The 14,778-nt window shown below is 36.6% G+C and overlaps 1 protein-coding gene across 1 annotated transcript in view; it reads right to left on the bottom strand.

Annotated features, from left to right (window-relative positions):
• Positions 1 to 14,778, bottom strand: part of ITK (IL2 inducible T cell kinase) — an 85,912-nt gene that overhangs the window by 33,652 nt on the left and 37,482 nt on the right. Inside the window, exons 5-6 of the mRNA XM_051978794.1 lie at positions 13,800 to 13,840; positions 7,558 to 7,709 (exon numbers count right to left, since the gene is read on the bottom strand). Coding sequence (XP_051834754.1) covers positions 7,558 to 7,709; positions 13,800 to 13,840 — 193 coding nt within the window. The remainder of the gene's footprint in view (positions 1 to 7,557; positions 7,710 to 13,799; positions 13,841 to 14,778) is intronic.

The raw sequence follows: 14,778 nt of genomic DNA, 5'->3' as shown, positions 1-14,778 counted from the left end.
ACTAAAATTCCTAATTAATTTTAAAATCACAGAGCTGGAAAATATACTAGAGATGATCTACAATCAAGGAATTGCCTTTGCCTAAGGCCACATTGCCTGTCTGGGATATTGTTACTTAATATTGGGATATTGGAAGTAGGGGAGAAGGTGTGACATATACAGATTAACCTTTCCCAAAAGGTAGAAGGGAAACTTGTGGGAGGGACCCATTTATGAGTCTTCCTCCTTGAAACTTTCTCTATCTCTAAGCTTGGATTACCCTTGCTTATAACAGATCAGACAACCAGTATCGTCTCCTCTATGAGAAGGGCTGTGATTTGGGGAACTTTAGAAAAGTCCTTTTGTCCCTAAATATTCTCTCATTTTCTGACTGATGTCTAAAGTTCCACGCTTAAAGCACCATCACAGATTCACATCACAGATTAGGAGAGATCTCAGAAATCATTAAAAATTTAGCCCATACCTCAACAGTAATAAACCAAGAGAAATTTTAAAATTCATGGACTCTATGAAGGAAAAGTGAGTTTTATGTACACAGACAGACAGATGGACAGACAGATAGATAGATTTATAAATATAGATAAATAGATTTGGGCCATGTACATATTAATATTGAATATGAGAGGCTTTGCATCATGATCAGAAATGGCAACAAAAACAGGATCAAATTGAAGTTAAAGGAGAGTAGATTGCCACTGCTAAAACTTAAACAAGAATTTGACATTTTATTTCAATAACCTTCTTCCGGCTCACTATGAAATTTCCTTTATTGGAAAAGAAAGTTTAATTAGTTTCCTTTTTTCTTGTGGAAATTTTTGTGATAATTATTTTTTCCACATCAGTGCCAAAAGTTTGCATTCAGGAAATCAAATTAAAATATTTTTTAAAAGTGACTTTCCAACCACAGTTCACAGAAAATATCAGTCAATAATTGCGAGCTTGCATTTAAAGTTCTCTCTAATCTTTACAGTGAGAAATTAATAAAGCTTATCCTGAATCAGAAAAACTCTGCTGAGTAGAGGTAGAATTAGCTGACTGTGTGAATTAAATGGAGAACAATCACTTGAAGAATTTAACAGAAATAGCCTGGCTCTACAAAGTCTTCCATGGAGAAGAAAACCAGCTGGGGAAAGGGAAAAGCATTTATTAAACAAACTAAGTCAGGCATTGTACTATGCATTTTACAAATTTTTCTCATTTGCTCCTCTCAATAACCTTGGGATGTAAGAGCTATTATTATTTCCATTTTATAAAAGAGGACAGAGGAACTTTATTAGGGTCACACAGCTAGTAAATTTCTGAGGCTGAATTTGAATTCAAGTCTTCCTGACCAGGCTCAACTTTCTATTCCCTGCAAAATATAGTTATCATTTGTAACTTTTTTTATTGAATAATAAAGTCAGAGGGAATGTTCTAGTTTAACCCTTCATTTTACAAGAAGGACACTGAGACACAAAGAGGGGAAGCTATTGGTTTCACAGCTAGTGGCAGAATCCAGCTTGCCTGACCTCTGGGCCAATGTTTTTTCTCTTATAATATACTTTTCCTCTTATACTAAATATCCAATTATTTAGCAACATGGATGACTGAATTTGCCTTTTTATAATGATGTGTGATATGTCATAGTCAGTAAAAAAGCATTTATTAAATGCTTTGCACAAGGCACTGTACAATCGCCACCCTCAAGAAACTCATATTTTAATTGGAAAGACATGTAAGTGTGTGTGTATGTGTGTGTGTGTGTGTGTGTGTGTGTGTGTGTGTGTGTGCAAAATCTCTGAGGGGAGTACTATAAGCTAAGGGAACAGGCTTTAAACATAATACTTTTTGCCCCATTTTTCAAATTTTTGAAGGAAAGATGTGGTTTTTTTTATTGTTTATTTTTTGCCTAAATAACCTGAATAATAGCCTCTATTTCTCTGTATATGGATAAGCTCAACCTTTCTCTCAGTCTTTCTCCTGTAAGTTATGGGCCATTTATTCCATTAGCCTCAGGTTGTTGGAGTTTAGATCCAAAGAAAATGTTACTAACCCAGAATTCCTTGGTAAGTTAACTACAAAACAAAACTTTAATTTTGGGTCTTTATGGTCTGTTGCTTAGTCACCAAGAACCTCTCACACCTAGGTTTTGATCTAAGCACTGTCTTTATCTCCTGTAAGATTGGATGGAATACTTGGTGTAAGGAACAGACCCATGACTCACTACTCCCTGGAAATAGTATTTTAAATATATAGTAAAATTATAGGAAACTAAGCAATGATGTGCCTAAGGTCACATAGATTACTACCTGAGATTAGAACCCATGTTTTTTATTCCAAATCTGATCTTTTTTCTACTGGAAGTTTCTTTCCCTATCTGGATTACCCACCCCCAAAGGAAAACACATCTTGAATTCTTTTTTTTTTTTTAAATCTACATATTTTGAATGTATGTGGCAGAAAATGTCAGATCTCTATATAGAAGGCTTTTGGGAGATCAGATAGTTTCATCTTCCTGTTGAAATTTGACTGTTCAGGAACTAGCTTTGTTTCTTTTCATTTTGTTCAAAAACTGAGAATAACCTTATTGGAAGGAAACAAGCATTTATTAAGTACCTGTTATAAAATACACATGATACTAAGTGAAATACAAATATTATTTCATTTGCTCCTCACCACAATCTTACAAAATAGCTACTATTTTTATCCCCATTTTACAACTGAGGTAGGCAGAGGTTAAGTAATTTGTGTAGGGTTCATATAGCTAGTAAATAAGGCTAGATTTGAACTATAAAAGTACAAAATGCATCTCCTGGTTTTAAAAACCTTTTGATCTAGTTAGAGAGATAAATGCACACATAATTACATTCTAGAAGTTTACATTCTATCAAAGGTGATAATATATACATAAGGGAAGGTTTATTTATTAAGTTCCTACAATGTGCTAGACATTATGCTAAAATATTTTACAAACATTATTTCATTTGGTCCTGACAATATTGGGAGGTTGGTTCTATCATCCCTATTTTACAATTGAGGCAGACAGAGGTTAAGTGACTTTTGCAGGGTCATACCTAGTAAGTGCTTGAGGTCACATCTGAACATAAGTGCTAGACCCAGCACTCTTTCCACTGCATCATGTAGCTGCCTCTTTTAGAATGAATAGAGCCAGAGTTACAGTTTGTTTAGGTCATGGGAAGGCTGAATTTTCAAAGACTTTGGTACAGCTATTCCTATCCTTAAAGCATTTTACAAAAAAGAAGGAATTAAAAATTAGCATTTCAGTAAATATCTAGGTAAAGAAGTGTGAGTGCAGAATGTTACATAACCTGCCGAACATGGAGCTGTGTTGGTTTTGCTTAACCATTTTTCTTTCTTACAAGAGGAAGGGGGTGGAAGTGATTTATGTAATGACAAAAGACATTAATTTTTTTTAAAGAATAGGTTGTACAAAAAGGGTAAGGGAAGAAAAAAAGGAAAAGAAAGGGAGAAGAAAAGAAAGAGAAAGGGAAAGTAAATGGGGGGGAAGGAAGGGGGATAAAGAGAAGAAAGGAGAGAAAAAGGGGGAAAAAAGGAGAGAGAGAATAAAAGAAAACCTTGGACCTAAACCAGAACACTTGGGTTTGAATTCTGTCTCTGACACTTAAAACTCTGTGACCATGAGTAGGCTGATTAATCTCATTTGATTATTTACTTTTACTACCAACTCATCATCAGCCAGTATCTGGCTGACCTTACAACTCAGGTTCTTTAAATATTGAATCAGTCAATAAACATTTATTGTGTGCCCATAATGTGACAGGCACTATGCTAAGTGCTGGGTATATAAAGAAAGGCAAAGGACATTCCCTGTCCTCAAAAAGGGGAAACAACAACAAGCAAACAAAAATGTATAAACAATCTTTAAACAAGATAAACAGGAAATAATTAATAGAGGAAAGGCTCGAGTATTAAGAGGGCTGGGAAAGACTTCCCGTAGAAGATAGGATTTTAGTTGGAACCTAAATGAATCAGGGAAGCCAGGAATCAGAGATGAGGAGGGAGAACATTTCAAGAATAAATGGACAGCCAGAGTAAATGCTGAAGGGAAGAGATGGATTGGACTGCTAGTGGAGTCCCATGCTAGCAAGAGGCCCATGTCATTGGATTAAGCAGGAAGGAAAGGAAAAAGGGAAAGGAATAAATATATATATATATTTTTTAACGCAAATAGTGCCTTCCAGAGGCTGTGTAGTGTTTTACAAATATTATCTCATTTGATCTTCACTGACTGAAACTTAATTACAAATATCTCATTTGATCCTTATAACAACCATGAAAGGTAGATGCTATTACCACACCTATCTTATAGTTGAGGAAACTGGGGTAAAGAGAGAGGTTAAGGGACTTATTAGGGTCATACTGCTAGTAAGTATCTGAGACCAAATTTGAATTTAGATTTTAATGACTTCAGGCCAATATTCTATCTATTGTATTACCAGATGTCTGATGGGATTTATTCCCTGGGGCAAGGACCAGATTATAAGATCTTTTAAGGTCCCTTCCAACTCTAGTATTCCATAGTTCTTTGAAAGGATGGAAAGCAAAAATATGCCAGTAGAAATTTGTGATCCCTGTGTAACATGAAACCCCAATCTCTGTCTGCATTAGTGATTCCATTCTATCCTGTCTTGCTCCAAAAGATTGCCCCAACTGTTATTTTTTCTCTGTCATTTCTGCTCAATCTTTCCCTATTGGCATCTTCTTTATTACCTATAAACATGCTCATGTCTTCCCCAAAAAACTATCACTTGATCTTTCCATCCCTTCTTACAATCATCCTATATCCATGATGTCCTTTGTAGCTAAACACTTTGAGAATGTTGTTGAGAATAGGCGTCTCCACTTATTCTCCTCTCACATTCTCTTTAACCCCTTAAATCTGGCTTTTCTCCAAAGCTCACAAGTGATTTCAAATGGCAAATCCAAAGGCTTCTTCTCAATCCTCATGACTTTGATACCATTGATTGCCCTCTTCTCCTTGATACATTTTCCACCAAGATTTTTGAGACAGATATAGGGAATGTCTGGCACATGGGCTGTATATTGCCTGCAAAATCATTTGGTTGGGTCCTGCCAAGGCAACTGCAGGTAATGATGAGCTGAAAACTATGAACAACAACCCTCCACTACTTGATTCTTTTTTTTTTTTTTTTTTTTGGCTGAGGCAATTGAGGGTAAGTGACTTACCCAGGGTCACACAGCCAGGAAGTATTAAGTGTCTGAGACCAGATTTGAACTCAGGTCCTCCTGACTTCAGGGCTAGTGCTCTATCCACTGTGCCACTTAGCTGCCCCCACTGCTTGATTTTTAAAGTTGATAATTTTGTGTGGTCTGAAAATGATGTTATAAATATCTAAATTGCCCTTAGCAGAAAAAAAAGGTTCTATCCCTGGCTTAAATGATCAATGCCATCAATCATTATGTAGGAGAATAGACTCATGGTTCATGATTTGGATTGCAAATATAATATATGAATTTTTTATAATTTGCATCAGCAGGCAGCTTGGTAGGCTGTGGATAGAGCACCAGCTGTGGGCTCAGGAGGACCTGAATTCAAATACAGCCTCCAATACTTGCTACATACTAGCTGTGTGATCTTGGGCAAGTCACAAATGCAGAATTTGCATCAAGATCAGAGTTGGCAACAATAATAAGGTCAACAAAATAAAAAGGCAAGTTGATTGTCATTCCTAAAACTTAGAAATAAATAAGAATTTACCATTTTGTACTAATAGCCATTTTTTTGGTATCAAATTTCCTTTACTGGTAGAACTCCCTGACAGAACCAAAGAATACTGGTAATGCCTCAAGTATTTCAGCCAAATGTCCAAAAATAGCTAAACCAGCTGGTATCAGGCTGGCTTCATTAACAATTTAAGCACACAGCAGTTGTTCATAAAAACTAACAACTGGTGGACTCTTAAATAGTTAATGAACACAGTCTGGCAAAGATTATTATTCCCATTAGACAGATGAGGAAGCTGAGGCTCCAAAACTTTAAGTGATTTGCTTGTGGCAACATAGCTAGTGTGAGTCTTGACCTCAGGTCTTTTGGCACCAACCCCATTGTTCTTGCCAGTATCTCAAATTGCTTCCATTGATCAGGTACTGAACATCTCCCTAAGTAGAATTTGAAGAAAAGTTAATGAAGCAAGGAATGAACACTTAATGAAGAGTCAGGAGATCTGGTTTTGAGTTCTTCTGTACTAATAACATGCATCTGTACCTAGCTCTAGCCCCAGCTTCTTAGTCTAAAAAATAAGACAAATTTTCAAATGTTTATATATTATTTGGCCTTGGTATAAATCAGTCAAGTAGGGGCTAAAATCTGAATTAGACATCCCCAAATTTATACCATTTTCAAATTTCAGTCATTTATCTATATTTAAGAGAAGGATTTATGTGAGATTTTCCAGTATTTTAATGCCAAAATTTTAATAACTGCTGGACAATCAGTGTGCCTTCTTCTTATGCTTGCAAGGACAAAAGGAACCCCATTCTCTTTAATATCCTCTGTGACAAACTCTGGTTGCATAGAGCAGGCAGATATATGGATGGTTCATGATTGGAATCACTGGAAATGGTTAGGGTGAGAAAGGGACATGGCCAGTCTCAAGAATCCTGCTCTCTCCTCATATTGGATACTGTCAGAACCAATAGACTTGCAGAATCAATAATCTATTGAAAATCTTAAAAACAACAACAACAACAACTTTCCCAGGTTGGCAAAACCTCTTGGAATTTCTGCTCAATCGGCATAGTTTTCAAGAACTGTCATCTCCATGCCACAAAGTCTCAGAAGAGAACATTAACAGAAGTACATCTTTGGTGGCTACATTAAGAAGAGGACAAAAAACTATACAGCATAGTATTTCTTTTTCTTTCTGCCAAAACAAATGACCCTCTGTGTGGTATATCTTCAACCATGCCCAAATATTGATGTAACCAGATTCAATAAGACTGTTATGAGTTTCAAAGTCCCTAAACTATGGGTGTCAATGGAAAAACTCAGGAAACTTTCAGCCTAGTCAGGGGCCAACTCAGTGCTTACAGCGGGCCTTTCCTATTTCTAAGAAAGAAACAAACCTCTTCTCTACTTTCAGAGCTATAATTAGCAATATTTGTTCTATATAGAAGTAAAAGTAGAGGAGTTTAGGGGAAAGAAGCAGGATAGAATATTGAAAGGTTTTTAGACTGCTAAAGGGCTGCTGGCTGCTGGGTAGGCAGGTCTGGGCTGGGATGAAACATATCCTAGTATAACCCAAGGCAATATATAAGATTTCTTGGCTACTGATGCAGAGGATGAAATTTTGTCAGTGCCCTTTAAATTATCTGGATAAAGTCTCCATGGTCTATCCTATTTATGATTCTGTTTTCCTTCTTTTTCTGTCCTTTCCCCCATCCCTTGTACTTTCCACTGCTCCTCTTCTTTCTTAATCCAAAGTAGTCATCAAAGTTAGTAGGGTTAGAGGAAGCATTCCAACGTCCCCTTCTATTACTTTGAGTTTTGGGAATCAGATTAAAAAGATACTTTACCCGTTCTTATCTTGCACTCTCCACCAATGGATTTCTGAATTGTCAAGGAGGTAATACTCTTCATTGCTTTGTAAGGTGAGTTCCTGGGGATCATTTGTGTTGTAGTCATACAAGGCAATGACAAGGGCTTCTTCAGGTTCTCTCAATGACCGCTGTCATGAGGGAAGAATAAAATAAAGACAGAATTAAGAGGTTCAGATTTTGAATGTGGTTATCCAGTCCCTGAACTGAAATTTAGATTCATTTTCTGACAACATGAGAGTAACAAACTTTGAACAACGCATTTGGACATCAGCTAAAACCATCTGCAAATTCTTTGTTTGGTTTGACAGCATAGTTAGAACCAAGGGGCATTTTAAAGATAATTGGCTTTTTGCTTTCTTCTTGAAGAAGTAGGACACTGGCTGCAATACCAGTATGGAGTTTCCTCTGAGATCACAGAACCTCAGTATTCATCATGCCTAACACTTAAGATGGAAACAAACCGAACTTAGGTTTTGTGGGTCCTCATTAATACCCATGGTTTCTTTCTGGGGTCTATAGTGGGATTAAGAGGGGATTTCCAGAATTCTCTATCTTGATCAAAGGAAAAAAAAAGTGAGGCGCATGTTCGCAACAGGTTTTATTTTTCTGGCTTTTTCAATGGGTGAGGAAGAGGGAGAGGCAAAAAATTTAGAGCGGAAAATACAATAAAATTAAATTTAAAAAAGAGATGAGGGGATTAGGATCTACTGAAAAATGTAGGATTTAAAAGAAAAAATAAAGAATTTAGGAAAGGATCATTCAGGTACAAGAATGGAAAAAAAAAAATGAAGAGAGGAGCTAAGACAAAACCCCTCTCTTTCTCTATGCCTTTCCTCAAGCTTCCCCCTCTCCCACTGTAAAATTAACCCCATCCCTCTCTCCATCAGTTGAAATCTTTACAATCTTTGTGGTTAATTCAGTAACCATCTCCTCAATGAAACCATCCCCACAGACTAAGATGTCCGCTTCAAATTCCTCTCAGCATTTTGTTAGAACTTTTTTTCTTTTCCCCTTTATCTTAAGGTTTGTTTTTTTTGTTTGTTTGTTTGTTTGTTTGTTTTTTTTTGGTGGGAAGGTGTAAACATGCCTTCTCCCCAGCATCAGATTGAAATATCCTTATACAGAACCTGGCATTGAATAGGTAATTAAGTATTTGTGAATCAAAATGAATTAAATTTTAAAGCTTTTCCTTCTTTCTTATTTAAAACTCTTGACTACAATACCTTTAGTTACTAGTAGTGAAAACAAGAAGCTGAAAATGACTAACAATGAAAATCTAAAGGAGGCAATATGATATTTTCTTAAGCATCAGGTTAGGGAAGAATTTGGAACCTGTGTTCCTTTTCACAGTGAATCTGAATGCAAAGAATCCAGGAAGAAGAGTGGGTGGGAACTGGAGGTCAATAATATGGGTTTTGAGCAAGAAGTGAAAGTGGGAAATGAGGAGCTAGTTCAGGAATAGAAGAAATCCCCTTATGACATGAAGAGGATTGATAGTAGCAGGAGGCTCAGAGATTACCATGCACTTAAGAGCCAAATAAGTGGAGCTTGCCGCCCTTCTCACTGTAATTTGTGCTCACAGTGAAGCCCGGGCAGTTTATATGCTGATAGTTGAGTCTATATTGGATTATAAACCAAGTCACATTCATTCTTTCTGAAGCATCATGCTCTTTACAAAGGCTTATATTCAATTTTCGATCTCTCAGTGGATTGTTGATTCTCTTTGTTATTATCCATTGTCTTTGCTGTTTTTTTCTCTTTAATGAGGTTATTTTAAAAGAAAAGAAAAAGGGAAAGGGCACAAGATCAGAGTAAAAGACTTGGGTTTCTAACCATCTGATCTTGTGCAAATTACTATTCTTTGGGCCTTCAGTTCTTCAATTGTAAAATGAGGGAGTTATAGTTTAGATGGTCTCAAAAATCCCTTGAGGATCTCTAACATTCCATGTAAAATGACAGTCTATCTTAAGTTTCTTCTAACCCTAATGTTCTATGCTATGCTCCAAGATCTTTTCCAGCTATCCTTCTTGCCCTATCATTGATTTTAAGAGATTACTTCCAGCTCTTTCTCACAAACTATATTCTAATGTTCCAGCCAGCTCTGACATTCTTCATATATTCTAAAGCCTCATTTTACAACTGAAGAAAAAATAATTAAACTATGAAACTGTTCATACAGCAATGTTACTGTTAAGTCTATATCTCAAAGAAGTCAGAGAAAGAAGGAAAAGATCCATGTATATAGAACCATTTAGAGTGTCATTTACAGTGGTTGAAGATAGAAAATTGAGGGAATATCCATCAATTAGAAAATGGCTGAACAAATTATGGTACATGAATGTAATGAAATACTAATATCCTGTAAGAAATGGTGAAGGAGATGGTTTCAGAGAAACCTGGGAAGACTTGTAAAAATGTTCTCAGATCCCCTTCCAGATGTGACATTCTCTGCTCTATATTCTGTGACATTATAATCCAGTAGAAAAAGTGCATGGGTGTTGAAGTCTAAATATCTAAGTTTAAATCTCAACTCTGTCAATTACCAACTGTGTGAACTTGGGTGAGTTCTATTTATACCTCAGTTCCCTGTAAAATGAGTTGGATTATATGATCTTCAAAGATTTTTCTATTCCAAATCAATGATTCTATGATCCTAAGGATCCTTCAGGCACAAACACTTCATAGTCTTTGACCTACATCCTTTCTTTTCTGAAGATTTTTTTAAACTAAATTTTATCTTTTTCAATTATTGAGCTTTTATTTTTCCTTCTTCCTTCTACCTATAACCCAGTGAGAAAGAAGAAAGAAAAACAAAACCTTGGTAACAAATAAACAAAGTCAAGCAAAACTAATTCCTGCATTGGCCAGGGCATTCCTATTTTAAGATTCTTCTCAAATCAAACATATTGTTCTAAGATCCTCCCACTTATAATACTCTAGGTTCTAAGGTCCTTTTCAGCTCTACTCTTTTTTTCTGTTTGCTTCTCCTTCTTCTAGACTGTCTTTTATTCAAGCCCCTGCTCTGGAATAAATTTCGTAGAAGGAGACAGGTTAGAGTCAAAGAAAGGAAGACAAAACTCAAAATCAATTATCTGTGTTTGTCATCAGAGGGTGGAATTAAAGAAATTTAGGGGAGAAAGAGGTTGAAACAACCTACAAAAATGAAGTAAAGGGATTTGAGAGGATCTTCCTTTTCCCCTCCCTATTATTGTTGTTTTGTATTAGAGAATATTGGGAACTAGCTGAATGCACTGAAACATTTATTTGCATGAAGCTAAATTGCTGACAAATTGAAAGGCAAAATCATGTTCATAGTTACATTGTATTCCAACACCGTGTTTCCTAATCACATTTTGCAGACCTTATTTTTCAATACTGTAATTTCTCCCACCTGACAAGGTTTATTTAACTCAAAAGGAATGTGTGTGTGTGTGTGTGTGTGTGTGTGTGTGTGTGTGTTTAAAAACACATCACAAATGCTAGCCCCAGTGGCTAGCCAGAGGTAGGACAGAGAAGAGAAAGATGTGGAGTCACAAATTCTATGGCTCAAAGTTGAAGAAATGAAAATTATTAAGAAGAGAGAAAAAGGATAAGGAGTAAAAGAAAGGGAAAAGAAGGGAAGGGAAGGAAAGGAAGATTGGAGACAGAAAAGAAGGAAAGAGAAAAAAGAAGGGGAGGAAAGAAGGGAAAAGAAAGGAATTTAAAGGGAAGGAAGGAAAGGGGAAGTGAGAGAAAGGGAAAAGAAGAGAGAAAGAGAATTAAGGAAATGGGGATAGGGAGAATTGTCAGAAGTGAATGACACTTTAGAAATCATCTAACCCTCTCATTTAGTTATGATTCCAAACTCCAGGAGTCAGACTGTGAGAAGCTGCATCAATTCTGTTCTAAAAAGAGTTTTTTAATAAAAATGTCTGAAAATATAACAAGCAAAGACAAGTTAGAAAGATTTTTAAAAAACAGAGGGAAACTGAGTCCCAGAGGGCGAAATGTCTTGCCAAAGTAGTAAATGAAAGGTCAAGGGTTCAAACACAGGTATTCTGATTAAATCCATTGCCTTATTCCACTGTACCAAACTAAGGGGGAGGGAGCGGGGTGAATTTCTGCAAGGCGTTGCCAAGAAGGTTGTGAAACTTTATATGTGGCATTTAGAGAAAAGAGTAGAAAGAATTTTTTTTCCAGAATAACTGGTATAGTTCTTGCCAAGAAGATGGGCTTATTCTCTCAGTGTGGTGATTCAGGGTTTGTTCACCTGGGGACATGCCAATTTTATAATGTCATTCTTCTGCTTGGAGAGAAATGGGCAGAAAGCTTCTCTGCCTCAGGAAGCATAAAGAGGCAGAATCAGTTTGATTGAAACAATAGAGAAAGAATTCTCCATGTGGTATTAGAGAAGCTATCTGGAATTATAAATATTTTCACTGCCCTTAGTAAGGAAAAGTCTACAAGGCTATATCAAGAAAATTAGCTTTGTTATGTGCTCATATCATCTTATATATCAAAATATCAAAAATTACATCAAAATCATTTAAGAAACTTATCACATGCCAAGTACTGTGCTAAATTCTGAGGATATGAAGAAAGACAAAAATAATTTCTCAAGAAGCTCATTATCTAATGTGGCAGACAACATGTAAATAACTAGGCACACATAAAATATATGCATAGTGGGTGGAAGGTAATTTCAGTGGGGAAAGCAGGGACAGCTGGGGGATGGGGGAAGAGACCTGGAAAAAGGCTTTAGAAGATGAGATTGGAGCTGATTCTTGGAGAGAGACAGAGAAAATAAACAGCAGAAGTGAGGAATGAAAGCATTATAGGTAATGGGCATGGCAGATAGCTAGTCCAAAGGCACACACAAGAGGAGTGTTGGATTTAAGAAACAGCAACTAAACCAGTTAGCTGGGGTTCAACAAGGAGAGTAAAGTATTACAAAGACTATAAAGGTAGGAAGGAATCAGGTGGTAAAGAACTTTTAAATACCCTCCAGAAGACTTTGTATTTGATACTGGAGGTAATAGGGAGCTACTAGACTCTAGAGTTTATTACATAGGTGCATGGCCATCAGAACTGCACTTTAAGAACATTACTTTGGCAGTTGAGTGGACCATAGATTAGAATTAAATGGCTGTTTCAATAATCCAAGCAAGAGGGAGTGAGGGTCTAAACTGGAGTGGTTGCTGGTTGAGTGAAGAGAAGGGTACATACATGTGATCCTGTGAGAGTACAAATGACAAGATTTGATAACAGGTTGGGTATTGTGAGAGTGAAGTATTGAGGATTTCTCTGAAGTTTAATCTTGGGTGACTGAGAGAATAGATGTACCTTCAACTGAAATAAGATCATTGGGAATAGGGGAAACTTGGGAGAAAGATAGTGAATTATTTTGGGGACATACTCAGTTTGAGATATCGATAAGATATCGCCTTTCAGAGTTAAATGATAAGGGACTGGTTACTTTTGATTTTTTGCTTTTTTATTGTTGCCCATCTGTGTCTGTGTGGGTTTTCTCTTTCCAATTCATCTGTAAGGTCCTTAAGAACTCAGACCATGTATTTTACCTGTAGATTGGACTCTCTCCCCAATCAAGTGACTGGCAAGGGTCAACAAGAGACCTGATGAACTTGAAAACAGTGGAAGAGAGATGTTATATCAGAATTAGTAGCAACAAATGAAGATTTGACAAGTTATATGAATGTAAAGGAATATTATTTGCTCAGAGGGTACACTGTGATCAATAAATGCTTATTGAACATACGCTGTATAGTGAGGTCAATTTTACTTTAATTTGATAATCATAACAACCCATGCTTATAAAGCCATGTGTAATGACAGTCCTTTAAATTAATTATTTTTGATCCTTTTGTGTGATCCTTACTGTGAAGTAATCACCATTTTATACATTTATACATAAGGAAATTAAGACAGAGTCTGAGTCACAGAGCAAATTCAGTGGTGGAGGTAGGCCTAAAGATTAAGTCTTCTGATTTTAAACCATTTAATCCAATGTTCTTTTTATTACACTGTACTCGATCATCAAATGAATTAATATGAACACAAGAAATCCACTTAAGTGATCTGAATTGAATTGAAATTGGTTGCAGTTTTTAGCCAGTTTCCAAGAAAAAAGGAGTAGAGAGAGAAAACATAGAGGGGAAACATGCATCCAGACTCTTGTGGTGGGTGTCAAACCATTGCAAAAACCCTAAGGCTTTACTCACCCGGTTGTCTTCAGGAGTGGGAGGAAGAGGCTTCTTTGAAGCTGAAATGAAAAACCAGAAAAACAAAATAAACATAAAAGCAAACTGGGCAAACCCCAGAGACAAACACCTAAGGGATGTGGAAGCTTTTCATCAAAAAAAAGGTAGCATAACAAAAGGATAATAGTGAGAAGAAGAAAAAAACAGTGCTTAAAATCTTTCTGTTAAAGAATTCTCAATTTGGGGGCCCGTCAATATTTTCAGCAGTCTGAAAGCTCTCCTCTGCCCATATGTATGCTCACTCACTATCCCTAGCCCTTCCTTTTCCTGCTGAGTCCCACTTTGCCTGGCTAAGAGATGCTAGCCATTGCCTGAAGTTAGCACTCTAGCTTCTATACCCCTAGATTCCATGGGAAACCTAAAGCAAAAGAAACAGGGGAGATGAATGATTTACTCCAATTCATTTAAGACTGAAGCATGTGGATATGTGCTAATTCACAAGGCAGAATAGGTAATTTGCTCTTTATATTATATAATGAAGAAGAATTATGGTCTAAAAGTGGGAATTAGTGACTCAGGGAACTAGTGAATCACTGATTTCCTGACACTGCTGTTGGCTCCTTGTCACCTCCTGCACATCATTTCTGAACAGACTTGAGCTGGGGGTGGATTTTTTTTTTTTTTTTGGAGTACCAGATCTATATGCTATGGCTTTCAAGCACCCACTCGTTAGCTTTCCATTTTTTCTTTCCCTTTATTCATCACTATCACTTCTCCTAATTTCTCTTCTTGTAGAAGCTGTTGGTTTCTAATGACACAGGCTTATTTTAGGGCAAAGTGACTGGGAAAGGTAAGCTGAGACATGCCATTGGTTGAAGGAACTGGACATGTTTAACATGAGAAAGACAAGACTGAAGGAGAACAGTGCCTTAGCACAGACACTTATAGATGCTACTCAGTACTATTGATTTGCTTTGCATTGCTTAGGGTCAGGAAGCTC

Source organism: Antechinus flavipes, chromosome 2 (assembly GCF_016432865.1).
Source record: "Antechinus flavipes isolate AdamAnt ecotype Samford, QLD, Australia chromosome 2, AdamAnt_v2, whole genome shotgun sequence".
NCBI lineage: Eukaryota > Metazoa > Chordata > Mammalia > Dasyuromorphia > Dasyuridae > Antechinus > Antechinus flavipes.
Note: the sequence above shows the minus strand (reverse complement) of the source record. Positions and strands in the feature narration are given on the sequence as shown.